This window comes from Platichthys flesus, chromosome 11, assembly GCF_949316205.1.
Source record: "Platichthys flesus chromosome 11, fPlaFle2.1, whole genome shotgun sequence".
Taxonomy (NCBI): Eukaryota; Metazoa; Chordata; class Actinopteri; order Pleuronectiformes; family Pleuronectidae; genus Platichthys; species Platichthys flesus.
This window is the reverse complement of record NC_084955.1, coordinates 1,814,083-1,840,720: the sequence shown is the minus strand read 5'-3', so window position 1 is coordinate 1,840,720 and position 26,638 is coordinate 1,814,083. Positions and strand designations below refer to the sequence as shown.

General features: G+C 39.6%; 4 protein-coding genes across 6 annotated transcripts in view; 1 reads left to right on the top strand and 3 right to left on the bottom strand.

The window, feature by feature from the left end:
* The window catches only part of spire1b (spire-type actin nucleation factor 1b), a 35,505-nt gene extending 34,001 nt beyond the window's left edge, over window positions 1-1,504 (bottom strand). For both annotated transcript variants that reach the window (XM_062399852.1, XM_062399853.1), the window contains exon 1: window positions 919-1,504. In XM_062399852.1, the coding sequence (XP_062255836.1) occupies window positions 919-1,279 (361 nt within the window). In that variant the 5' untranslated portion in view covers window positions 1,280-1,504. The remainder of the gene's footprint in view (window positions 1-918) is intronic.
* A 1,884-nt stretch (window positions 1,505-3,388) lies between these two features.
* On the bottom strand, window positions 3,389-11,249 carry LOC133964600 (V-type proton ATPase subunit C 1-A-like). Its single transcript, XM_062398772.1, has 13 exons — window positions 11,090-11,249; window positions 10,478-10,638; window positions 9,849-9,916; window positions 8,841-8,926; window positions 8,331-8,425; window positions 8,022-8,113; window positions 7,484-7,582; window positions 7,288-7,356; window positions 7,026-7,118; window positions 6,706-6,799; window positions 5,102-5,199; window positions 4,874-5,000; window positions 3,389-4,038 (listed from the first exon to the last, which is right to left on the bottom strand). Exons 2-13 carry the CDS (start codon window positions 10,607-10,609, stop codon window positions 3,940-3,942), a joined length of 1,152 nt encoding a protein of 383 aa, XP_062254756.1. The 5' UTR covers window positions 10,610-10,638; window positions 11,090-11,249; the 3' UTR covers window positions 3,389-3,939.
* A 5,476-nt stretch (window positions 11,250-16,725) lies between these two features.
* Window positions 16,726-25,083, top strand: LOC133964597 (antizyme inhibitor 1-like). Of its 2 annotated transcripts, none has more exons than XM_062398771.1 (12): window positions 16,726-16,950; window positions 18,900-19,021; window positions 20,083-20,292; window positions 20,481-20,654; window positions 21,051-21,223; window positions 21,685-21,813; window positions 21,968-22,049; window positions 22,228-22,302; window positions 23,014-23,179; window positions 23,354-23,469; window positions 23,609-23,826; window positions 23,944-25,083. In XM_062398771.1, exons 3-12 carry the CDS (start codon window positions 20,191-20,193, stop codon window positions 24,056-24,058), a joined length of 1,350 nt encoding a protein of 449 aa, XP_062254755.1. In that variant the 5' UTR covers window positions 16,726-16,950; window positions 18,900-19,021; window positions 20,083-20,190; the 3' UTR covers window positions 24,059-25,083. The 2 variants fall into 2 exon arrangements, with proteins under 2 accessions (XP_062254755.1, XP_062254754.1); XM_062398770.1 differs by lacking the exon at window positions 16,726-16,950 and adding an exon at window positions 18,052-18,236.
* A 353-nt stretch (window positions 25,084-25,436) lies between these two features.
* On the bottom strand, window positions 25,437-26,607 carry LOC133964686 (Krueppel-like factor 10). The gene is made up of 3 exons (XM_062398912.1): window positions 26,563-26,607; window positions 26,088-26,124; window positions 25,437-25,863 (listed from the first exon to the last, which is right to left on the bottom strand). Exons 1-3 carry the CDS (start codon window positions 26,605-26,607, stop codon window positions 25,619-25,621), a joined length of 327 nt encoding a protein of 108 aa, XP_062254896.1. The 3' UTR covers window positions 25,437-25,618.
* Window positions 26,608-26,638: the final 31 nt, after the last annotated feature.

Genomic DNA, 26,638 nt, shown 5'->3' with positions numbered 1-26,638 from the left:
CTTTACAGTGTGCTATACCCTATCTGTGTTGAGAGCTTGTCCCTGAGTATACACAGACATGGACAGATAGGCAGGTAGGCTGTGTGCTCTGCACTCTGCAATTGTGTTTACAGCAGATGATGAACATGACAGGCAATCGGCCGGATGAGACACTATGATGCGTTTGGTTTAGGTGCATGTTATTATTCACAGACACACTCACTGACTGTATCTCCTGAGCCCCAGCTGCCATATGAGAATGAAATTATCATAATATAAAAGCGAGTCATCATAAAGTGATGCACAGCCCAACTGAAAAGCCGTACACCTCTAGAGGAAAATTTCAGAATATTGCAGGAATTTTTTCAATTTGCACACTTGCTTAGAAACACTGTCACACACGCCGGGACCTATAACGCCTCCTTCTAACTTCCCTGCACTACATAGCACATCATTAATTATAGCTGTGATGATCGGTGGAATAATCACATGATCTGATGTGAGGAGGCTTTTAATAAAAGGTGAAACCACATGATAGCACAGCAGACACACGTGACAACGAAATAGATGAATGTTCAGTGAAAACACCACAGCATGAGGAGCCATGGCAGCAGGGGTCTGTGGTGGGAGAGGAAGAATCCCTTTGTTAAGGCCCAATGTTGACTATAGGTCATGTGTAACGGGGCCATAACTACGGGCTGCATCCTGACATGCAAATTAAGCCCCTAACAGTGTAAAAATGTTAACCTGCAGATATTCTTTTTTAGATAGATCGTTACACTTTGATACCTCTGTAATACTCCTGTTATATCCCCTGCTCTATAAATCAGGTCTTCAACAGAAGGACAATAACAACACCTCCACTACTTGAAATGCAAGTGATGGTCTGGCCTAGATCTGAGCAGCTTCAGGAACACTCACTGTTACATAATATGTTACCTTCACATCCCTGGTGCTCGACCATCACAGACCCATCTCTCTGTATCCACACATCCGCTGCTCCGGATATTATCCTCGGAGCCGCCGCTGGTGATGCTCCGGCGGCAGCGGAGGAGCTCCCTCTGCTCCGCTGCCCCTTCGCCAGCGTCCTGCAGCACTGGTAACACACCGCCCATGCCTGCTCCTCGTTGATGGGCTGGCTGTACAGCCTCAGTATGTCCTCCAGAGTCAGGCCCTCCGCACCTGCTCCCTCCGCCGAATTCATGGCGCGCTGCTGCGGCTGATGCGGCTGCTCATCCCGGCGGGTAGCTGCGGCAGCATCCGTCAGCCCCGCGTGGTCCCAGCATCGCTGCTCGGCCATCCTTTCATTATCTCAGCGCAGGAGGCCCGGTGACGAGAACAGGATCAGGTCGGGATGTGAGAGGAGACCCGGAGGCATCGATGCTTTACCCCGCTGCTCTCCTCTCCAGGCAGAAGGAGCAGCTGCACAATGCCCGCCTCACGTCTCGTTCAGGTTCCGGTGCCAGCAGCAGTCACAAGACGGTGTGTGTGTGTCTGTCTGTGTGTGTGTGTGTGCGACCGGATCCTGCACAGCCTCTATGTGTGTGTGGGTGTGTGTGTATTACATCCGATCTCAACACAGCAAGCCAAGCTCTCTCCTTCATCACATGATATCTCTCTCACTCTCTCTTCCCCCTCTCTATTTGTTACTCTCTCTCTCTCCCCCCCCTCTCTATCTCTCTCTCCGTCTCTCTCTCTCTTTCTCACTCTCTCTCTCTCTCTTGCTCTCAGGCATACATACATATAGATTACAATATTCCATTTATATCTTAGGGAGGACCTTTTTTATATATACAGATACAGATTCACCTGAATCTACATTGTAATTATCGCTTGTAATGTGTGGGGTTTTGTAGAAACAGACTCACCCTCACTGGGCAGTTAAAGACTGGAAACATAACCAGGTCTGATGAATCTGGATTTCTGCTGAGATTGCACATGGAAGGGTCAGACTTCGGCACCAACCGCATGAATCCATGGAGCCAACAGGCTTTGTGTCAACAGTCCAGGCTGCTGCTGATGGTATTGACCATAAAAGGCTAATATATGAATTGGAATCTTTTTGGAAACTTCAACCTGAAGCACATATACCTAAATCTCGTAGTGTAAATGGAAATATGAAAGTCCCGGAGCATAGACATTACAATTTAATGCTAGTTTGCCATTTATCTATAACCTGGCCTTGGGTATTGCTAATAGAGAAGAGAGTATGTGTGGAATGAGAATCTGTTCTCCTATGGTAAACAAATAGCAGATGTGCTGTGTATGGATGCTAAAAATATTCTTTCCGCTTAAGGTTTAGGTGAAAGGGATCTATTGGCAGAAATTTAGTAAATCTAAATCTAAATTCATCTAAATTGTATGAATTGTTTTCTTTACCGTAGAATGGACCCTTTATATTTAAATACTTTATATTTATATCTGGAGCTGGTCCTCTCTTTGGAGGCCATCATGTTTTTTTCTACAGTAGCCCAAACTGGACAAAATAAACACCTTTTGGGTTTTTATGAAAACTTAAGGATACCACAGGTTCTCTTATCTTGCTGGGAAGGGGGAGGGTAAAGTGTATTCAGCTGCAAGATAAAACTTCACCACTAGATGTCACTAAATTCTACCCACTAAACCTTTAATACCAATCTGTCATTGCTTGAATGCTTCAGCTTGTCTGAGTATTGTTGCAGACTATGTTCATCTCTTATCGTCATAGTTAACCATCTTCTAATGGAGAATAAAGCAAAAGTCTCCAACTGGTTTCATGATATGACAGTGAGTTCGGTGAACTTCAGTAACCTCCCCAGTCACCAGATATCCAACAGACCATGTTTGTGATTTAATAGAAGAGGAAGTTGGCAGCATGAATATGCATCTGACAGATCTGCCAGGTCAACAGGGAAGAGAATCTCAAAGGAAATTGTCGAGTCAATTCGAGGAACACCGGCCGCTGTTCTGAGTGCAAAGGAGGAACTAGTGTGTCTTTACCAATGAAGTGAGTGTTTGTGTTAAAAGGGTGACCAGGGCAATCCAGGCGTCTTTTTGCTGGTCCCTAACCAAGCTTACATTTGTGAGTCATTTGATTGGGATTTCAAGTAGAAGCTTTTGTTTGTCAGCTGGTCACATCCTTTATGTTGAAACTCAAAGCATTTCACTTGCAGCTATGTAAATTTCATATTAACTGCTTAAAAAAAGGGAAGTGTGCTTGAAAATGCCTGTTGTTCTACAGATGATCACAGAGTCATTACGAGGATACGCAGAGAAACTCATACACAGACACTGTTATGTGTTATTTGTTTCACATGAACGTCTCCATATGACCTAGTCACATTCATACTCCTCTGAATTCTGTTAAGACATCAGATGGTTTCTTTACTAATTACTAATCAATTCCCTATCTCACACATATTTGATATGATTTAATCAACAATCATATTTATTCAATCAATGTCTTACACAGTACTCAGATATAGATCTCTGTTTGACAGCAAATATACACACATGACACACCAACACACATACATACACTTGTATAACCATGTTCGTTTCACAATGTTTGCAGGAACAACCCATTATCTCAGAACCACTCAGATCTGGTTGCCATGGAAACGATGATATCACTGCCCATATGTAAACACAAATACAGAAGATGCAGCTATCAACACGCACTAGAACATGTGGAATGAGACAGTAAATGTACAACAAGATCAATCCTTAATTACTTCAACATCAAAAAAATATAGGTCTGGCTTGTGAGGAAAAGTTTACTGTAAACAAAACAATATTTAAAAGTATTTTTGTCCCTTGGTTGTAAAAGTGATAGGAGTTTGTTGATGAACCTTTTACAATGAGGAATGAACATGCAGCGTTTTCATTCAAGCAGCAGACGTGAAGAGGCGACAGTGAGGAGAGGGACAGCGAGGGTAGTGGGATGTGTAGGGGGAGGCTCGTACCAGAAGGGATAAATTGTTAAACTTTGAAGTCAAACAGGTTGCAGTCGATCTTGTAGTAGACATAAGGATAATACTCCTGCTGGCTCAAGTTCAAGCCTGGGATGTCAATCACAGTCTGGACATGGGACAATAAGAAACGTTAGTGTGACCGAGCTGCATGTTGTAATGACTACAGTATCTGCAATCATCTCCAAAATGAAAGCATCACTAAAAGGGCTGGGACTGTATTGATTACCCTCCCTTACAAGCATTATTTGACACACGACAAGAGGTCCCCGCCATAGACTGTGCATGAGGTTTCGAATATTTTGACTCTTGATTATTAAACTTCAAATAAATAATACAGTACATAATTATGTGATAAAAATATACTATATGCTATTTGGTATAACATTTAAGAACTTGAAGGAAAATCACTACCAAATCCACCTCACAAAAAGAAAACATGATGATGTCTTTTAAAGATTCTAACACTTTCTTCTATACTACACTTTTTTCTCTCTTTGCTTTGCCATGCAGAAAAGTGTCCGTTAGCAGCACATTCAGAATCTGACAGCATCTTAGCAGCAATCATGTCTGTTGTTAGTCTACTTGTTGTTAGTCTACAAACACATTTGGTGTGTTATAGATAAAGGACAAATTGCAAAATTCCTGTTGTACAGATCATTATTAAAATGTCATAAGCTAAAACATATGAATGTTTTTAAGAATAGAGTTGGGGTAGAAGTTTAAGTTTCGAAAAGAGACTTTCTAAAAATAATTATTTTATTTAATGGGGCTATTGTATATACTATCATTTCCTTTATGGATCAAATTCTTGCTGAGATATTTCATATCAGAATTTATTCCATGATAATCATATTATGAATTGTTTAAATTAGCACATGGCAGTGTTTTTCTGGATGCTGTGAGCTTGCAGTAAGTACAGTTAAATGATACAGAGTACTCACATCAATGATAGCAGCTGCACTGCTGTCTAGATGCTTGTACAGATCATTGAGCACCTCCCGCAGCTTCTTCATGGTCTTCTTGCTGGGCTGCAGCAGCATGGCCTGAAAGTTCACCGGCAGCCCGTATCTGCATGACCAACACGTCACAAATGTGAGCAATTATGTGTTCAGCTTCTGTGTAGTTATATACATGGGTGAGATTATGACTGTGTGGTATGATTACTGTACCTTAAAACAGATTCCACAAAGACCCGGAGTGCTTTAATGTGGATCCACGCGATGAAAGCCTCACTAAAGTTAACTTTCAGCCATCGAACGAGTGGCCCCTGCACAGAGGAAACGCAAGTTAAGGTTAGAAAGGCCATTCATTTATAGTAATTATCTATTTAGGCTGTTGGGGCCTCATTTCTCTTTCTGTCCTAAACAAGTTTAATGTGAGTTTTGTTGTACTAAACAAAAAAAATCATCCTGTCTTAGGTTCCCTGCAGGAGAAGGAAGGTTTGTAAATGGGTTTGACAATACACTAAAATATTGAATCTTATTTGGAACTTTAAATTATGTTTTTTAATGTATCATTGCCCCTGAAATCATTTGATAAAATCCGATTAGATTATTCCTACCTTTCACATTAATATCAAACATTTTTCCAAGGCATTAAATTAGATTTTGATCATCTTCCAAACAGCCTGTATTTCTTCATTCAAATAAGCACAGTAGGTAGCGTTAGCGGAAAATGGTTAATTCATCCAAAGTGAACAGTTTGCCAGGATTATTTGTTTATTGTCGTCAAGTAATGTTGAATGCCAGCTAATGCAGCTGTAGGAAGACTTTTTGAAGTGTCAGAGGATGGTTTGTTGTAAAGTTGGTGCTTTTTTCCTTTATTTAAGAAAGCAAAATATACAGTACTTTAACCTGTCATTTGGAGATGGTCTACTAAAAACATAGTTTAGATGAAAACTAAATAAGTTACTAAATGTTATGAAATACATAAACTAGAAAAATGGTTTCCAATAATGAACTGTATGTGTAAACCCATTTAAAGAGTAAACAATTGGATAAAACATGTGTGTATCTTACTAAACCTTCCAAGATCAAGAGAAATCATTACCAAGCCATGGAACCATGTCAATGAGCCCATTACAAAACCTAGAAGTACAGCCTATTGTTTGTATACCTCCGCCAACCAGTGCAGTTTCAGTCTACATTTTTATCCAGACTCGTATGAGGTCACTATGACCAAGTGAGTCTAAGTGTCTAAAATTCTCTCAAGGACTTCTTAAAGGGATACTTCACTGAAAAATGTAAATGCATTCATTATCTTCTCACCACTATGTGATGTGTTGTCATGTAAGTGTACACAAGCACCGAAATTGATATTTGACTCAAAACATCTACGTCATTTAAACTGAGTTTTAGCCTAAACATCCTCTGATATCATCCTACGAAGTGCGTTCGCAGACCCTCGGACACACATCGTGGTGCTACGGCTGCTAGCTTAGCAACTTCCAGTGGACTTTTAGCCTTAAAACATGGTGTAAATTACCTTGTTTCGAGTTGAATATGAATATCAGGGCTTGCGGACACTTGGGTGAAACCACATGTATGGAGGCATGTTATGTTTTTCTGTTGTTTAATCACTTCTGAAGTCTAGGTAACCATTGACGGTCAGAGTTTACTTCTGAGACTCCAGAAGTGTTTTATGGACTCAAACACTTCACCCAACCCCCTATCGGCTCAATGAACCTTCAACCAACCAAGTCGAATCTGTTTAACATTGAGTCGAACAGAAAATGTATCTACCAAATTTGAGGAAATGTGTCCATTTCACTTACAAACTGCTTCTTCTTATCGGTGGAGAGCCGTGTCATCTCCTCTTTGTCTGCCTTCATCTCCTCTTCATTGTACTGAAAGTCTCTCACTGAGAACCTGGAAGTAAGATGTAGACGAGAAGACAGTTTATAAAGAAAATTCAAAGTAGTTATTGTTTTTCCAGCCTGTGATCGTTGCAGCTCTGTTAGAGATATTTCTGTCTGCGCTTCAATCTGCTCTCCTTTGAAACTAAGCTTAATTTCTATTTTTAGACTCTTTTCACACATTTTTTTGTGATTCACACACTGTTATGTAATGGCAAAGTATGTATAACAGTTCGTACTTGTTCTCTCTGGCTTTGTGTTTGAAGTCATCCATAGCTTTCCTAAACAGAGTGACACCAAACAGGCCGCTGTCGTTGTCCTCAAATAGCAGACTGGAAAAAAAGAAAGGCACATGTTATACTGTTGAAATGAAGCTGGTAAGATGAATTTATAATACAGGTGGTGTATGAGGAAAAATACAGATGAAATAAAAATTAAGAAACATGACATGGGTGTCTCTAATAAAATGTCTGTTTCCTCTGATATGATGATATCACTCACTTTGAGGATCGAGGCACCACCATCTCGGCGAGAGTTTCGTATGTTTTCTGCCAGTCAGTGTATCCCATTCTGAAAGAACATGACAGCATGATAAAATAGATCTTTGTTCAAAATAAAAGCAGCGGCATGATACACGTTTTAATGCTTTATTCCCCCAAAATTGTAATAAATGGTTGACTAGTGAAGTTAAACTCACTTTGGAACAATTACCAGCAGAGTTATAAGGTACTCCGAGTCCAGCACAAAGTCTTCCTTCTTGACGATGTCGCCCAAACTCCTGGTCAGCAGGCTCCCCCTAATGGCACACAGCAGTGATACAAAAACATGGATGTGACATAGTGATGGTGCCTGGGGTTCACAAAGCATTTTTCAGAACATGCTGACATGGTCATAGAACATGTCCAGGATCTTTGAAGCTGAACTGGCGAATAATTGCAGGCCAAGAGAAAACCAAACAGGGCATTGAAACCAAATATTTATTTTATTTTCATTACATTTTTTATTAGCCAGATCTAATTTAGGAGGTTTTTGGAATGACGTGTTATATTTTGGTGCCTATTGGATATGCTGTCAGCCAACGGCTGTGCACAAAAGTTTCTTCGGCTAATGGTAGGGGAAGGTTATTTTTGGTCTTAATAAATTATTTCTTAACATTTCCTGGTGTTTGCTGTGGACACATCATTGTTATAATGTTCTACGTTATAGATGCATTTTAATGTCTATGGATTACTTACGCATTCTTCCTTTCTAAATTCTGCAGGTTTCCCTTCAGGTTGTTATAAGCAGATGCTCTTGTCTTCAGGTCATTGTCAATCTGGGTTACTTGCTGTAAAGGATGAAAAACAACATGGAAATGATTTATAATTGAAATACACAGTAGCATGCATTAATGACACACTTGTTTTGTATTCAAGAATGCTATCCAGATTGCATTAGAATCATAAAGCTACATTAAAAAGAACATAAATACAGCGAATAGGTGAATTATTCTAAATTAAAATGCATATTTTTTCATTACCTATATATTAAATGGTCAGACCCACCTTTGAGATGATTTCAGAGATGTTTTTAAGTGACTGTTTGATGGGATATTTTGCCATGTCCCACTGAAATCTTGTGATGTAGGTTACAAGATCAACTGAAAAAAGTCAGCCAAACACTTAATTACCTGAGTTCTTTCAACATTGCTTAAAAAATACAATTTAATAAGTTTTGATTCAACTTACAAAAACAAACATTTTATAACTTGCATGCAAATATTTTCAGTTTTCTTTGCCAGGATATCTGCCACTAAAACTGTACAATAAAGGTAAATGGAGGTCAATTGGGCTTTTCAATGCATTGTATAAAATGTTAAAACATAATACAAAATAAATTCAAAAGATAAAGTTATCTTTTCTAAATTAGACGATTTGACTCTTTAAACATAACTTCATAACACTGTAGAAACCATTTAAATCTAATTTAATATCATGACTTAATTCAAACTTCATATATATCAGTTTCTGGTAGTGAAGTTATCAAAAGACACTGTGTTGGAACCATCACTGTACCTCCATTGGCCAGCAGGTTCTCCTGTACTTTGTCTCGACTGTCCTCCAGCACGTCGGCCATGTACTGAGCTACCTTTTTGACCACACTGCGAACAGCCGGGAGACATGAAACACACCATGCCAACACAAACTGCATGCATAAAGCCAAAGCAAACCATACCCTCACCCTGCAAATGCTCACATGACCGCCATCCTCATTATTGAACAAAAACGTACACATCAGAAAGCTTCACATATCCCTGTTAAGAGAATTTCCTGACAAGGCGATTTATAACATAGCAGAATTTCAGGGTTTAAAATTCTTAACCACACTGTTCAGCGGCACATCAGAGAGGAGCCATGTCCACAGGTGAAATAGATCAGTGGTTACCAAAGTAAAGGTCGAGACCCCTGTGGGGGTGACAACACAATGACATGCTTTCCAGAGAGCAATTAGAAAGGGGATATTTTAGCCATAGCAATGAAAAAAGAGACAATGGTTGAAATTAAAATGAAACCGTTTAAATAAATAAAGATGTAATTAGCTGTCTGATTTCCTGTTCATGAATGTGGGTTGTATGTCTTTCATTTGCCGTTTAATCAGTATTTAGGTCCAAACAATTTCTATAACTATTTAAATTTGTATTAATATTTACTGTATCATGTGTCCAAATCATATCAAATCAACACTGCACTTCCCATGACCATGAAGACAGTAAGTGAGAGAGACAAACAGATGTTTGTGGAATTAATAGGTCGATAGCAGAATTGTCACAGATCACATCTAAAGAGCTCATAAGTCAGAACATCTGCCTCTTGAGCTTAAATTCAATTATCTGTGATGTATTTAATTGTTCATAAAATGACACTGAACTCACTAGTTAAAGCTCAAATAAAAAAATGACAGTTTTCTTTTGTTTGGTTCTCTGCTTTTCACATTCTAGAATATTCAATTTAATCACTAAATAATATTTCATAGACAAAGAACACCAAAAGTCAATTCAGGTCAGTATACTGCAAGTAGCTCACCTTTCAACAAAAGAGTCTAACTTGGCCAGCTCATCCGACAGTCCAACCAGGACATCTAGTGTCCCAACCTGTTTTTGGACAAAAAAGCCAAAAATAAATTAAACAGCAATGCATCATAACTTTTGACTTATTGGTCATGAGATCTGGGTCATCAGGGTTGTGATGGAACAGCAACATCAGGGGTTCAATCGGCCTACAGTGACATCCAGGGGGCCCTATGTGTTTAGGTTGGCGCCTCTTTATCCAGACCTGCTCATGCATCTCTAACAGTTCCAGGAGAACATCACAGTTCCATGTGGCAGCAAGGTCAGCGAGGTTACCTCACCTTCAGCACAGAGAGTATCCAGACGAGCTGAACTGCTCTGTGGACGAAACCTTTGACGCTTAATCAACGCTTCATCATGCAGGCAACGGATCTGTGTAAAGGCTGCTTTCAATGTACAGAATCAGCTTATTCTTGACAGTGGATATACAAGGTGAGTGGTTTTGATCTCATCTCATCTCTGACCACTGCTGAACTTTAATACAAAATTATGTTACTTTGTTATAATGTAGAATCTACGGACGTAACATTCTACATTATAACAAAGTTGTGGATGTGCACAAGGGGGAAAGTGCAGAAAAAAAACCTTGAGGTCTGGTATGTTGAACTTGTGGTTGACAGAGAGGTTGTTGGTGCGTGTGGTGGTTGCCATCATTTTGTCCCATGTCTGCTGGCAGGTCTTCTCTCCAGGTGCAGAGATCAGCCAAAACTCTGTCATGATTACAGCACTGGTGCAACTAGAAAGAACTGAGAAGAAAAGCAGATTTAGACTTGTGTAACTGCATATGTTATCATTCACTTTGCAAAACTATGATGTTTGTCCTCTACTGAGTCTGTTTTTTTTGTTATCATTAGTGTGTTTACATGTCTCCTGTTGGTAACTAACGGTTAGCCCCCTGCGTGGTTGTCAGGAGTGTACGGCTACTGTCTACCACTTAGAAAGCTAGCAAAACAATGCTTTGTTTGGGGTTCAAATCCGTTGAAAATTACTGTAATGAACCAGTCGTATTTATTTTCTAATAGTTATAGAAAGTGTTAAAGGCTTGAACACTAATTAAACGACAGTGTAAATCAGTAGAAATGGGCACACAAAAGATGGTTCAGGTCAAGCAGCTTCCAGCAGGATGTTAGCCACTTAGCTTTGCTCACAACTGCAGCACATGTGGTTTTTTGATGATTGTGTGACGACTTCACTCACCTGTGTATTAAAATGTGGCCGTCGCCAATTAAAACGTCGCTGTGTGGGTTTCTGTTTCTACGGCTTGATAATGTTCATAGTTGCCATTCACCACAGTTCATCACGTCTCCTGACAGCAGCAGCAGAGTCAGCTGATCTGCCAGAGGAACCGGAAGTACTGATGTGTCCTTCCGTGTATCGAAATCCAGGCAGATTTTTGTGAACCGCTTATCGAGGCTTGTGTTCATGAGGTTTGTGATGGCGTTCAGGAACTGGTTCGCGGGTTTGGCGTGCGAATCGAAATAAAAAGGGCAGCGAAACACACACACACACACATTTGTGAACTTGGGACCTTATTGCGCAATTGTTTCGCCAAAAAAAGAAGCCGCCTGAAACCCACTGTGGAAAAGTTGTAATTTTTAAATAAAAAATAATAAAATGTTGTCCATATTTTACGTGTTAAATGTTATCCCTAGTAACACAAGCACATTCAAATCACAAACCTCTGGCCAATTTGTTTCCACTTTCCCTTTTGATCTCGCCATTGTATCATAAATACAGACACCATATTATTAAGTTCATCATTTATATATTGGCATCACAAACGTTCATTTATTCAATTCAAAGCTTCACACACCAAAGCCATGGTGTCATTATAATCACTCAAATTAAGCAAGTTAAGCACCATGAAGCTTCGGACCATGAGTGAATCATGAATCTTCATCTCGCCATCACTACCTCTCACTCCCTCTGTTCGCTGTGCAAACTCAGCAGCGACCACAGCTGGTGGATACAGTGTACTGCAGCACGAGCACAGCCAAGTGAAAGTCTCATTCAGAATCAGGTTTATTGGCCAAGTAAGTTTGCACAAACAGGGAATTTGACTCGGTAAAGTGGCTCTCAGTTACTTACAAAGAATACACATCACAAAACAAACATAACAAAACAAAGCAAAGCAAAACAAAACAAAACAAAACAAAACAAAACAAAACAAAACAAAACAATACAACAGTCCGAACAGTGCGACGGTCAAGAAAAGTGCAGGTGTGCATACTGCAATTTTCCAGTGAGGGTGAAATAAGTAAACATGACTAAATATAATTATAATATATATTATATATAATATAATACAATTTCGGGAGTATCTGTACAGTGGTTATTAAAAGGATCCAGAGTTATTGCACAGTGCCACAGTGGGTTGGCTGTTCAGAAGTGAGACGGCGAGGGGAAAGAAACTGTATTGTGTCTGGTGGTTTTGGTGAACAGAGATCTGTGGCGCCTACCAGAGGGTAGGAGTTTGAAAATGTTGTGTCCAGGGTGTGAGGGGTCTGCAGTGATTTTTCCTGCCCGTTTCCTGACTCTGGATGTGTACAGGTCCTGGATGGTGGGCAGGTTGGCACCGATGATCTTTCCTGCAGACCTAACTGTCCGTTGGAGTCTGTTCTTATCCAATTCAGTGGCCGATCCAAACCAGACAGTTATGGATGTGCAGAGAACAGACTCTATGACTGCAGTGTAGAACATAATCAGCAGCTCCTGAGGCAGGTTGTGCTTCCTAAGCTGGCGCAGGAAGTACAACCTCTGCTGGGCCTTCTTGAGTATTGTGTTGATGTTGGGTTCCCACTTCAGGTTCCTGGAGATTGTGGATCCCAGAAACTTGAATGATTCCACAGCCAACACAGTACTGTTGAGTATGGTGAGGGGGTGCAGTGCTGGGGGACTCCTCCTGAAGTCCACTGTCATCTTCACGGTTTTAAGCGTGTTCAGCTCTAGGTTGTTGCGACCGCACCACAGGACCAGCTGTTCGACCTCCCGCCTATATGCAGACTCATCATTATCCTGGATGAGGCCGATGACTGATGTGTCGTCTGCAAATTTTAGGATTTTAACAGATGGGTCTCCTGAGGTGCAGTCGTTTGTGTAGAGGGAGAAGAGCAGTGGGGAGAGCACGCATCCCTGGGGTGCACCAGTGAAAGAGAAACCAAATATCCCAAATCATAAAAAAAGACCTGAAGCGTCTTCACAAACTGAACTGCATTCTCTATCACTATATAAATAAATATTCACCGGACAAATCTCATGGGGAATAATGGAAGAAACCAGTGGAAGAACAGACAGACAGACATGCAGTAGTTGTCATGTTGTACAGAGCACCAGGTTGACAAAGTTATGTATAGATTGATGGAAAAGATCAACAGAAGCAAAAAAAAAAGAAAAGAAGAAGCATATATAACATTGCAAAGCTAATTTGATTTAGTTTGAGGGATTTTTTTCAAAATTGAATTTCAACAAATCTCCTGAATTGCAAGACCTCCACCCCAGACTTGGGCCTTAAGTGAACATTCCAAGGGCATTATTACATTATTTGAGACGGAAACAGACACATACTTGGATGCCAAGTCAGCAGCATTTGAGACTTTAGAGTTACTAAATTTGGAAAAGCCGGGTCAAGTTTCCTGACTTTGGGTGTCTCCTGTATGGAATCGGAGGAAAACACCCCCAAAGGGACATGTTTATAGTTCAGTGGGCCTGGGGTTCATTGTTTGGGACACAATGCTTGGTCTGCCTGGAGCCAACCCTCGACATCAAACGCCAGGGCGAGTTTGCCCATAGCTGGCTAAAGGCCAGTCTGCTGGGATGTTATCAGGACGGGCACACACGCACGTCACAATCACTCAGTCTGCAGAGCACAGGCTACTGCTGAGTGTAATCTTTTCTGGTTCAATTAGAAAGAAAATGTTATTTTAACAATAAATAGTATCTCACACACACTTGTTTGACTCAGCATCCTTGCCATCAACCATTACAGTGTCTTACTCACATGACCTGTGATATGTCTCAAATTTATGTTTGTTAACATTGACTAAGACCTTAAAGTGTTCACAAAAATATTCATTTAAATAACCAACAAATGTTGGAACTGTGTTAATGGGCAGACTGTTGCCTTCTCATCTCCTCCCCTATTTCTTTAGCAAATGTTGCATTTTTCAGTGTTTCGTCGATTCACTTGTGCATTCCAGGAATGAGGGTTTCCAACTTGGTTTGTGTCTCACCGTACATCACCTGTGTAATCTTTATAACTTTCAACTACCTGCATTTTACTTCATTTGGGCGACAGTGACCTACTGCTTTCAGAAATGCAAGCATGCTAGCAAGCACACACAAAGCCTTACAGGCTTGTATGTGTGTGTGCGCGCACGTGTGTGTGTGTGTGCATAAACATGATTTATTTGTCAGATATTGTACAAATCATCAGAAGCAATACTGACCATCTGTAATTAGTTTGATTTACAGGAATGGTCCTCATTTATAATAAACCACAATATCTGACATAACTACTGACACAGAGTTATGAACGGTCTATTCTGCAGTCTATCTAGGCAGAAAGGAAACAAGGGTGAAATGTGCATAATTTTTTAGGCTGTGTAATTGTTTGCCTATCATTGTATATCTTACTATGTCTCTCCAACACTTTGATACTATTGTTGCAAATGACATGTTGAGGGAAAGCCCAGAGATAAAAAGTCTTTCCTTCTAGATTGCATTACATTTTGTTCGAAATAAAAGATACTAGTTGTCAGGACTTAGAAATCACCATTTAAAGTAAAAACAAATAAATTGTGCCAACTAATAAACTTTAGTCTCTTGCTTCAAAAACTTTGACAACTTCAAATCTCAATATGCGATTCGTTAAATAGCTGCAAAGTTGCGTTCACTCATGTTTTTTATTTAAGGGATAGCAGGGCTTAAAATCAGAAGCTCGTCTGACTCATTCTTGAAAGACTTAATCATTCAACTCCTCATACAATATAATTTTGAAACATTGCTTGTATATTTCCAAACTCCAAAAATGCAATGCGTTAGGTTTAAACTTTTTTTAACATATGAAAAAAATGATATGATTGACCCTGATACTGTATGTGGGTTTTAATCTGCATATCTCTGATGTGACTTCTCTCTAAATTCAAAAACACTGTAAACGATGATGAAGATATGATGAAGATGTTGAGAGAAACTATGTTTGCTTAATGTTTATGTCCAAGGCTTTAATGCACGAAACCTGAACATTAAAGACACAAAGAACAAAAGTAAGAGGAATCTGAATTCATTTGTATTGAAAATACTCCTTTGAATAATTTCAAATTTGAGTAAATGAATGGAAAAATTGCTCTCACGCAACATTATTTATGTTAACAGAAATAAAAGATTTAAACTGGATAAATTCAATGCCTTAACTTTAAAATGCTTTGATATGCCCAAATCTAAAATTGTAGTTTTTATAATGTTTAACCAAAGATTGTGTTAAGGTAGGTTCGGTCAAATGTTCACTCCCATTCTTGGTAAATCATTTTGTCACCCTAGCAGATCAGGTCTTTCCACACAATTCCTCTTTGCATATTTTTTTTTTTGATTCCTGCAGGTGGCTGCTTTGTATTGTCCTGTTTAACATTCACATCAGTGTGAGGTATAAAGTTGGTTCAAAGTTCTTTTCACTGAGCAACATTCTTTGGCAAAAAGAGTAGAATCCATTGCTGAGTGACTTAACAACACTTACAACGCTTCTTCTTGCATAAGACCAATTCATGGTGGGTTTAGAGAGTCACTAATTCAAGTGCAGAGAGATATTGATATACTGAGATAGATGTTCAGGTGCTTTATCTGAACTGACTGTTTATTACATATATTTCGTAATTAAACCTTTATATATATATATATAATCAATTTGTTGAAGGTGTTTCATCCTTTTCTTTTTCGCTGTGGAACAATGCTGTTTTTTCCTCTTTGACTGGAGACTTTTGGTCTGTTAGGGTTAACCTATGCAAGGTCTTTCCTAGTCTGTGTGTTGATGTAATCTGTTTGCAATGTTTGCAAATAAGAATTCCTGCTGCACAATGCAGCCACTGGAGTATTTGCCCTCACAGTGGTTGGTACACATGTCCTGCTGTCGCATACTCACTGCCTGCGACAGCTATTATGATCCAAACAATGGGAATCAAACATTGTGTGTTACTGGAAGCCACTTTAGATGGTATGTGCGATTGGACTTATATTTAACATAGGCTCATTTTGTGTTGGAGAGAACAGGCACAAAACACGGAATAGCTTTTGTGTTAAAGTGCGAGGCAAAGAAATTGCTTCTCCAGCCTTTACAATGGATTCTAAGCAATAGTTTTATTGGAGAAACAATTGTTGCTATTGTTTATTTTTTGTCCCAGAGGAGCACTCAAAGCTAATCTAGCACTCTTAAGGATGACAAAGTTATGAGAACTCACAACTGTTCACAGAAAAACACATGCAGTGTTATTTGCTGTGGGCTACTCAGGATGATAAAGATATGGATTTATCTCTTTTCTTCAATTAGCATAATCTCCATGGAAACATACAGTTTAAGATAGGTAATAAATGTGTTCATTGAATCCTAAAAAACCTTGAGATGTGAATTATTTTGAGAGGAATTTTTATTATGATTATTCCAATTATACACATTGAAATTGATAATTACTGTACAGTATGTGCCTGTCACTCTGTAACAGTAGCTGAGCGTTCCTTGGCACCCTCCTCCTTCTGTTGAGGAGGGAGATATGCAAATGTATCTCCTTGGAAAAGAAACACACTGCCCTAGACCATGCACTTCCAGAAGCAGGCACAACTTGTCAAAGTCACAACAACAAAGGCAAGGGAACGAGGAAAATCCAGTTTCAGCTTGAACTTGAAGACAAAATACATGCATCCAACTAACTCATTACTCAACGGACTTCTGTTTTGCAACTGGTGATTTTTGGCAACAGAAAGAAAGAAAAAGGGAAATTCTGTGAACTTTATCGGACAGCATTTTGTCCTTAATACTGAGCCATGGGGAACACAATGAAGACATAACACAGGTAAACTTGATTTTTACTTTAAACTGGCCTTATTATTGTTTATAAAAGTATCTGGATGTAGAATCTAGTCAAGTGTTTGGTTTTGTTTGGTGAAGATACAATTAACTTTCATTGTATATGGAACATCATGTTGTTATAACATAGAATAGATTATAGAATTATAATTTTGACAGATCCAATTCAATATCTGTATCAGCCACTGCCACATTCACTTATTGATATTTAGATTCCATGGTCTAATATTTTTGATAAAATATGAATATAAAATGGAGTAGATGAGGTTTTAAGCCTACAATGCATTGCTTTGCACTTGATGGAAGTTTTTCAAAAGATTACAGGCGCTGCAATAGCAATTTACGTTCATACACCTGTTTGTGTGTGACATCGTGTTTCCACCAACAGATAAATTACATTTCTTGGGAATACATTTTAATTAAATTAATTTTGGTTTATTTCCTGCTACTACCACTACTACTACAACGGCGACATATAATAATAATAATACCAAAATTATAATAATAATAATCAACCAGTATAGGTAGTGTTCCAAATTCAGGTATTAGAATCTGATCTGAAAAAATAAGATTGAAGAATCTTTATATAGAATATGGTGAAACTGTAAAACATAGAAATAAATAAAATAGAAACAAATGAACCTGCATAAGCTCACAGTACACAAGTATGTGTATTTAGAATGAGACCATTATTATTTTTGTTGCTATTAAGCATGACATTATTCCACGTGTAACCAATCATTTCTTTGCAAAACTGAGTTGTATATTTTAAATCTCTAAATCTCGCCCCTCTGCACTGGATCAATTCAACATACTTAAGTACTATCAGACCTGGAAACAGTTCTTGTAGTTTTGTAATTATTAGGTCATATTGATTATGAGAAAGAAATCCTGAATGAAAATTTTGATGGAAACGATATTCTTCTACATCTATGGCTTTCATTAATCAAAAGACGTCGTGAAATGTTTTGTTAACATGCATTTTATTCTGATACTGTAACCGGATGTGCTCTTAGTTTCAGTGGTCTAATTATTTGCTCCTCCCTCCCTCCCCACTGTTGTCGTTCTATCCATAGATAGTCCTCTCCCTCCCCCTCGTTACAAATGGTCCATAGCCGCTCGCATCTATACAACATCGAACAACAATAACTCGAGCTAATCCTCCTCGTCCATGGCCGTTTTACTTTTCTCTCCTTGTAAACCCACCACTCTTTAAAAATTCCGCCCAAAAAGAAAAAGCGCTCTGTCCCCTCTTTTGGGTTTTCAGCAGACGTAAGTAACGTTAGCTAACCGCGTTGTTAGCTTGCTAATTAGCATGTGATGAATGGACCGGCAAATGTAGCGAAAGCAACTAATGCAAGTTGTAATAGATTGGAAATACTGTAATGTTCAGTGGCATCATTGTTAAAACATGATAGATTCCTGTACGACATGTACATTGTTTGTAGCTATGTAACTAGCTAAGGCTAATCTGAACTTTATTAATGAACGTAAACGAGCTAGGAAACTTGAGTCCGACGTGTTAAATATGGCTGTGAATTTGTAGCAGAATGGGAAGTGTTTGGAGTGAAAATACTAATTACCATGTAACATAGCAATGTAAATTAATTTGAAACAATCATAATTGGTGCGGATCAATGTACTTTATCATGGGTCTGAGTACCAACCTTCAAATATTTAATACAGTCTCAACCGAAAACCTTTATCATTTATCCAGTAAACCCTAAAACATATTATTTGTTCTTCCTCCATTGCCTTTCACTCAACTCATTCTGCCTGCTTGTCCACATTTCCTCCACACATTATTACAGAGCTTTAAATGTTAAGGTAGATTGGAGCCTGTGTCAGTGGAGAAACAGTCGCATTCATCGTCACAGTTGTTTCTCTCTCAGTGACTGATTCCAATGTGGCTTGTCCTCATTTGTCCCTGTGCAGGTGTACAACAACTATCCAGGGGATTTAGGGGCAGCTCTATACCGGGAGCCGTTTGACTTCAACGCTGAGCCACCTTGGGATCCTAGCTGATAGTGGACGAGTTCAACCCAGGACTCATCAATGTGAGTACATTAGATGTGAACTGAGGAATTAATGCGTACTCTTAATCGATGTCGATACTCAGAAAAACAGCTAACTAAACCGTGTTTTATCCAGCATTTTGCTGTATGTGTGTTTCTGCTTGCAGGGACATACATTGTTATTGCTTAACTCTTGATAGAAGAAACAGATGGATATATTAAGAAATAGCTTGCCCCAGATACATCTCAAACTATGATATTAGATCTTACATTTCAGATCTATTTTCAGCACTTCTACTAAAATGACAGGACAGTGTTCTGGACTGATTATTATCTGCAGTAGTTTTGCTGAATATATAAATATTCAACTTATATGTGAAATGTATATTTTAGCTTTTTCCCTGTTATATAAAATCATGATTGATTTTTAAAGAGACGCCTCGGTCGAGCCATTTCCCCAAATTCTTGCACTTCTGTTCAAGCAGAGGACTAATGAACACTTACACTCTTTTCATTTTTTTTCACAATGCAATCAAGTAGGCACTGAAATTTGGTACCCCTGGCCTACTGTCTATTCATCTGTTTGTTTTAGCCTTGTCATATTGTAGAACACAGCAGTCCTTCCAGGCACATTGTTTAGTCTCCCCATTTAACCTCCCAAAGCCACAGTCATTTCAGATGTGGTCTAGTCACTTCTGCACATCTCTGACGTATTGTGCAACATTATTCAAAGTAAAGTTGTGACAGAGACGCAGACAGTATTGTACCCTGCTTAATGCCGTCAAAAATAACCTTTACGGGTCACCAGCTCAGGGTTTAATGGTGATTGTTGGGAGTAATTGATGGTAAAGTAAATGAACCCTGTGCCCCAGACTCTGTTTTTTCACAGTGGCTTTTCAGAAGAATAGGCCTCCTCCACAAAGCTTTCCCACAACATGAAACCTATTCTGTGCTCTGATTGGAGCTTGTTTATGGATCAAATCAGAGACGTTAATGAATAAATGAGAGTAGAAAAAAAAGCAATAATAAATGTATATTGTCCTATAGTGGCTAATTTGTTCTGCCTCTTTACAATGCATGTCTTATGCTGACTTTTCTTGCAGTTTGTTGTAAAAGTCTAGGACCCCAGGGGCTCAGGATCGAGCGAGCAAGACAAGTCAGATTAGCCACATTCTTTATGCCTGTCGGATTAGAGGAAAACGGTTGAGAGGATGAAAGGTATTCCTGATGAACCACAGTATTCTGTTGGCCTGCTGGGGGCAGGCACAGCGCTCTGCGACGTGATTGACAACCACATTTATGAACAAACTCTGGTAAGGAATATCAGTGAAACATGATGCACATTTATCACATGACCTCTTACTGTGTTGTAATTTTCTCAAATGCCTGTTAAAGTATTGCCTTATTTTAAATGTATGTAGTAATTTTACATGGAGACAAGTTTAGCCGAAGCTTGCATGTTTTGCTGACTCATCCACTTTTACACCTCTGTCTTCCTCAGTCGGAGAGGAAAGCATTTTTTGTAGCAGACCTGGGAGTCGTTCTGAGGCAGCATGTTCGCTGGCGAACACACATGGGCCAAATTCGGCCCTACTACACTGTCAGATGCAACAGCAGTCCAGCTGTTATTGAAGTTCTTGCTGCTCTTGGCACTGGATTTATATGCACCAACAAGGTACTTTCTCAAAACAGATTACATCTCTGTTGTCAGATCAGGTGTCTTCACATTAAATAATCACAGTTGCAGAGTGCACTGTTTAGGCTGCACGGTCTTACAGACATGTTTTAAAGAACTTGTCACATGGTACTAAGTTTGGATCAATATATACCACCCCTCCAAACAACTTCTAGTACACTTATATAGAATAGTTATACACAACCTCTGGTACACCAGCTTGTAGGCACCACCAAGTCGTCAGTGTACCTCTGCTCACCTTTTAAATGTTGTTGATCATGTATTTTGTTCATGGTAAAGCATTCAGGATGGACATGATATAATAAAAGGTCTGTTTACTAAACCACACACTGTATAGTACTGAAATACAATTGTCTTTTTCTCTTTGTATGTCAGTCTGAACTGGAGCTGGTGCAGAGCTATGGTATTCCCTCTGAAGACATAATCTACAGTGGTGTCTGCAAACAGGTCTCCCAGATTAAATATGCTGCTAAGAATGGCATTGACCTTCTGGTGTGTGATAATGAAGCAGAGCTACGCAAGATTTCACGCTGCCACCCCAATGCCAAGTAGGTGTTTGACTATATTAGTATTAAATCCCTGGGCCAGTGATTACATGGCATGAAATTGCCATTTCAACATTCTTAAATAATTGGCTCAGTTATCAGTTATTAGTCACTATTCATTATATGGTAAATGGATTTGTATTTATATAGCGCTTTTCTAGTCTTTGATGACCACTCAAAGCGCTTTACACTACAGTTTCACATTCACCCATTCACACACACATTCATACAGTGCATCTATCCCAGCACTTTGTTATTCTATGGGGGCCATTCAGGGTTCAGCATCTTGCCCAAGGACACTTCGGCATGCAGATTGTTCAGACTGGGGATCGAACCGCCGACCTTCAGGTTGGAGGACGACCACTCTACCCCTCAGCCACAGCCGCCCATATATATGAGCAACGGAAATGCTTTTAACAAATAATTATGTACCATGGTTCTTTGTTTCCTGTGTGTTGATTCAGGCTGCTGCTGCAGGTGGCCACAGAGGCATCAGACGAGGAGATAAGCATGACATTTGGCTGTTCCCTAAAGGACTGCAGACATCTGCTGGAGAGAGCTAAGGAACTGGGTGTACAGGTCGTTGGGGTCAGGTGAGCTCTGCAGAAATGCTCTGTGACTGGTTATAGAGCAGTTTGAAGATACATAAACGAATGCAGAACTCACTCGAATTTAACAACCAGCCTACTACATGAATAAAATTGAGCAATATTTTGACATACTGACCATGAAACCTTCACCCCAAAGGTCCCACATTTCCGTCTCCTGTGAAGATGACCAGGTGTTTATTCATGCCATCTCAGATGCCCGCTGTGTCTTTGATATGGGAGTAAGTAATTTCTAACACGGTTATATAGCTTGTTACACTGCTCAGTTCAGTGACCACCACCTCCGATCACCTTCCGACACACAACCCTTGGACACTTGCGGTCCCTCTATAAACACTCAGTACTTTGATGATCACTTGTGATTTTGTTTACACATTAACAAGCTTTTGTCTGCCTCAGGAGGAAATGGGCTTCAACATGAACATCGTGGACATTGGAGGTGGCTTCAGTGCCGCTGACACAAAGCTGGAGCTGGTCAGTGAATTTCATAAACACCACACAGGTGGAGAAATGTGCAAAAAATTTAATTCAATGCAGTACAAGTACAAAAATTTAATTACATTTTTTTTAAATGAAGGGGACAAAGAAATTCAAATCAAATAAATCAAATCAAAGTTTATTGTCACATGCACCAATGACAGCGTCATCTGAGCAGTGAAATTCTTATGACATGGCAGGCAAACATCTACGCAGTAGGTGACTTTACAAAATGACAAAAAAATAGCATACTATGTAACATAACATATAACATAACATTGCAACATATAACATATAACACACTCAAGTGAATATTAAATTAAGTAATATGAATATATGTATAACATATAACATAGTCAAATTAAAGTCAAAGTTAAATGAAGCAGCAGTTTACAGGGTGAAGGAGTGGGGAATATTAAATAAAATAATATGAATATATGTATAACATATAACATAGTCAAATAAATTAAAATTAAGCAACATTGTATTACAGCAGCTTATGTAATACAATGTATTATGTGAAATATTTTTGATTTTGGTTTACAGCGATAGCACACACTCTAGTCGTGCTAATTTTACTATAATGGGCTTGATTTATGCCACTCTTCAGGGGTTGTCGATGAGATTGATTATAATGTCTTAATTGTAAAGTTTGGAGGCCTACTCGTTTTGGTTCCTACTTTTTACCACTTGGTATCTTCTTTGCAGATCAATAGGGCAGTCATGTCTATGGTGGACCTATACTTCCCTCTGTCTACTGGGGTCTCCATCATTGCTGAGCCTGGCAGCTTCTTCATATCCTCTGCTTTCACCTTGGCTGTTAACATCATTTCCAAGGGGGTGGTGGCTCGAGATCTCCAGAAACAGGCACATGGTGAGTTGATTGTCACTTTCACTGATACATTCTGCAAGGTCAGCCCAACTGCTGTACCAAAGACAGCTATGTAAATTTCTGGATCTCAAGCTGTAATATAAAACTAAATATGAAAAAGTTAAAGAATAAATGCCTGCGCTTCTCAAAGATGTTGTGCAAAATCTGTCTCAACAGATGATCTTCATCCAAACAATGAGCCAGAGTTCCAGTACTACATGAACGAGGGAGTGTATGGGTCATTTGCCAGCAAACTCTCTGATACAGCGATCGCTACACCATCCGTTCACAGGGTGAGCTACAAGAATTCTCTGGGTCAAATTGTAAACATCTCTATTCATTCCCAATAATCTCACTGTTATGAAGTGTAAAACACCACTTCTTAAACTATAGTTTACTGAAACAGACTATCTCTTCTGTGTGTGCTATTAGAACACCTCTCTTGATGGTCCAGTGTTCAGCAGCAGCCTGTGGGGTCCCTCTGGGGATGACCTGGATCAGGTAGTGGAGCACTGTTTGTTACCTGAGCTCAACATCGGAGACTGGCTCTTGTTCACCCATGCTGGGGCCTATAGTCTGGGCCAGCCACTCAGCACAACCACCGACTCACCTCCACCCCCTGTATACTATGTAATCTCCTCCAGAGACTGGTAAGGACCGGTTATTTGTTTTTATGATTGAAATGCATGACTAAGTTTGAAAGAATCCTTGTATTCTGACTATACATGTGCCTCTGACTCAGGTTTGTTTTCCTTTTGCTCTACCAGGTTTGAAATGCAGGACACTGGTGGCGCTCAGGAGGCTACACTGAAGAACTTCTCATTAGTCCCTTATTTCCTCAATACCTGCCAAACAGAGGCTGCACTCTCTGTCCCAGCTTAGCAATCATCAGGACAGGAGGGCTTTTACTTTACTGTGTTCTGCTGCTAGCTTCGTCTCCTCAACATTCCACTGGGCTGAAGTACATTAACAGTGCAGATAGTGCTTGAACTTGCTGGGACCAGATATAATTGATCTCACAAAGCCTAATGTACAGTGTAACTTGTGTTTAGACCTTGACACCCCAAAGTGTTAATTAGTATCCAATAAGACAGATTCATTCTTCCCTTGGCTTTGGGCATCCCATGGCAGTGCAGTTTACACTCATACAGTGGACATGAAATGGTTTTAAATAATATTTGACAAATGTATTATTTGTATCACTGCTGCTGCTGCCAGTCTTGTAAAGTAATATATATAGCTTAGCCTCAAGATGTATTTTAATGATTTTAATTGGTTGTATAGTTTATGTTGTGCGATAAGAGCTTCATGTCATTTGAAATGTGTTGTCTTTATCGCTGTTTAAACTGAAGGCTTGCAGCACTATGTTGCTGCACATGTAAATGTGCATTTATTCATCTGTTTGATGAAGCCAGTGTGATCAATGTGCACTCACCTGCTCCTGGTAAACTTCAGTCTGCCTTTGTGTTTGTTGGGAAGCTAATGGCTCGGTGTCCACCAGTAAACTGGTGTGGTTTGAGGTCTGAGGTGCGAGTGAAGGACCAGTTGGTGACTGCTTTACCACAACGTAGCAGCAGATATTTTTTGACAGCACGTGTTGCATATGGAATAAAGCAAGTGTTGATGAGTAGCAAATCAGCTGACATGGAAAAGGGGCTTTTTTTTTTTTTTGATAGAAATCAAACCTGAAACTGTTAAAACCCATCATATTTTACAATTTCCATTGTACATGTTTAAGGAAAAGATTTCAAGTACAGTCATGTTCAGATTCTGCAAGTGTACTTGCAAAGTCTACATATCTGTGAAGTTGTCTTCCAATCTCTGTGTAAGGCATGACATTACCTGTATATATACACTTGTAGCTGTGCTTGTCAACCTGAACAATAATAAACATCTCACTGACTTGACTGAATGTGTTATCATAAAACACCATAAATGTTGTACTTAGTGAAACCAACCTGCTGTTGTACAATCATAGCAAAAAAAAAGATAATCCAATTCTCATTCTGGATAATGTGAACACCGACTAAAAGGCCAAAACCATTTAGGATCTATTAAAAAATACATGTGTTATTCTAAGTTTGTGCTGTGTGGTAGCATGTGAAATATCTTTTCTGGATAAATTGTAATTTCATGGCTTTTATACCTGGCAATGAAATAACTATCATCAAAACAACATCCAGATACAGATCAGACTTAAATTCCAGGAGTAACGGGGGTGTTTTAAATTCTTGACACAATTTAATAATGACAGAGAATAAATGTTTTTAAATTTAATAAAGGGTTCAATGTCAGCCTCACAAAACACCTCTGCAAAACTGCAATGTAACAAATAAATTATCATGCAACATGCACATGTCAATGTCACTGAGTTAAACATGCAGGGGATAAAAGTGAAAAAAAAGGAAATTGCTATAAGAAATCTATTTACATTTGATTCTTTCAGTGTAATTCCTCAGTCGTTGGCTTCATTAGGAGCAGCCAGGCCAGAAACCTCCAGCAAGGCATCTTCTTCGCTGCTAGGTGTCTCCGGGCATGCTTGGCCAGGTGGTCACTCCGCATGAAGCAGTTGAGGCACATTAGGCAGACAAACTTCTTCTTTCCAGTGTGGCTGTGGCGGGACAGCTCATCAGAGCGAGCGAATCGCCTCTCACAGTCCTGCCATTTGCATTTAAAGGGCTTCTCACCTGATGCAACACAGAGTACAGTGGAAACTATATCGTCACTGAGGAACATCTTATATCTCATCTCTTGTCATGAATTATAAAAGATTGTTTTTACCTGCTATGACTCTTTTAATCATTGTCTGCACCAGATGCTGACATATGACTGGGTTACATGATTAAAAGATATACACTTTCCTGACACTGCAATCACAGTACAATTACTATCCACATCTCTCATCACTTACCTGTGTGCGTCCTTATGTGGGCCTTGAGGCGGGAGCTCTTGAATTAGGTCTTGCTGCACTCCTCATGCGAACATGCATAACTTTGTACACGGGACACCTCTGGCTGCAGTGGGTTTTGTTGTTGCTCCAGCAACATACAACGAGGTGCAGGCGCGATGGCAGGTAACTTGTTGCCACCAGGTGTCACCAGCGCTGGCTAGGGGACCTTGTGCAACCTGACCCCCAAGTATAAAGGCCTGGGCAGAAGAACCAGTGTGGGGTTTTGGCTTCTGTAGTTTGTGTTGTTGTGTTATTAGTTGGTGTTGCATCTGACTCTCAAAAGCTGTGATAGGCTTCTGCACAACAGTGGTGGCCAGAGAGGAGACAGGGAGATTTTGACTGTAGAGAGGAGGAGAGGAGAGACACGCTGAGGTATGTTGAATTTATCATCTGGGCCTGAAAGGCTCCTCTGGGTCTGGTTTTCCTTCCCCACTACCAGGTAAGTCACAGTTAGTGGCTTCTGAGGTGAGTCGGACTGCATTACAATAATCTTCTCTGAGTGTCTGGTGTCA

Excerpts from the sequence above, each read along its gene's own strand:
- LOC133964597 (XM_062398771.1), top strand. The coding sequence starts at position 20,191 with ATGAAAGGTATTCCTGATGAACCACAGTATTCTGTTGGCCTGCTGGGG. Across the intron at positions 21,224-21,684 it reads CGCTGCCACCCCAATGCCAA|GCTGCTGCTGCAGGTGGCCA; the intron begins GTAGGTGTTTGA and ends GTGTTGATTCAG. Across the intron at positions 22,303-23,013 it reads CTGACACAAAGCTGGAGCTG|ATCAATAGGGCAGTCATGTC; the intron begins GTCAGTGAATTT and ends TCTTCTTTGCAG.
- LOC133964686 (XM_062398912.1), bottom strand. The coding sequence starts at position 26,607 with ATGCAGTCCGACTCACCTCAGAAGCCACTAACTGTGACTTACCTG. Across the intron at positions 26,125-26,562 it reads CACTAACTGTGACTTACCTG|AGCTCCCGCCTCAAGGCCCA; the intron begins GTAGTGGGGAAG and ends ACCTAATTCAAG. Across the intron at positions 25,864-26,087 it reads CCACATAAGGACGCACACAG|GTGAGAAGCCCTTTAAATGC; the intron begins GTAAGTGATGAG and ends GTGTTGCATCAG.
- LOC133964600 (XM_062398772.1), bottom strand. The coding sequence starts at position 10,609 with ATGACAGAGTTTTGGCTGATCTCTGCACCTGGAGAGAAGACCTGCCAG. Across the intron at positions 9,917-10,477 it reads TCAACATACCAGACCTCAAG|GTTGGGACACTAGATGTCCT; the intron begins GTTTTTTTTCTG and ends GTCCAAAAACAG. Across the intron at positions 6,800-7,025 it reads CACAAAGCCAGAGAGAACAA|GTTCTCAGTGAGAGACTTTC; the intron begins GTACGAACTGTT and ends TCTTACTTCCAG.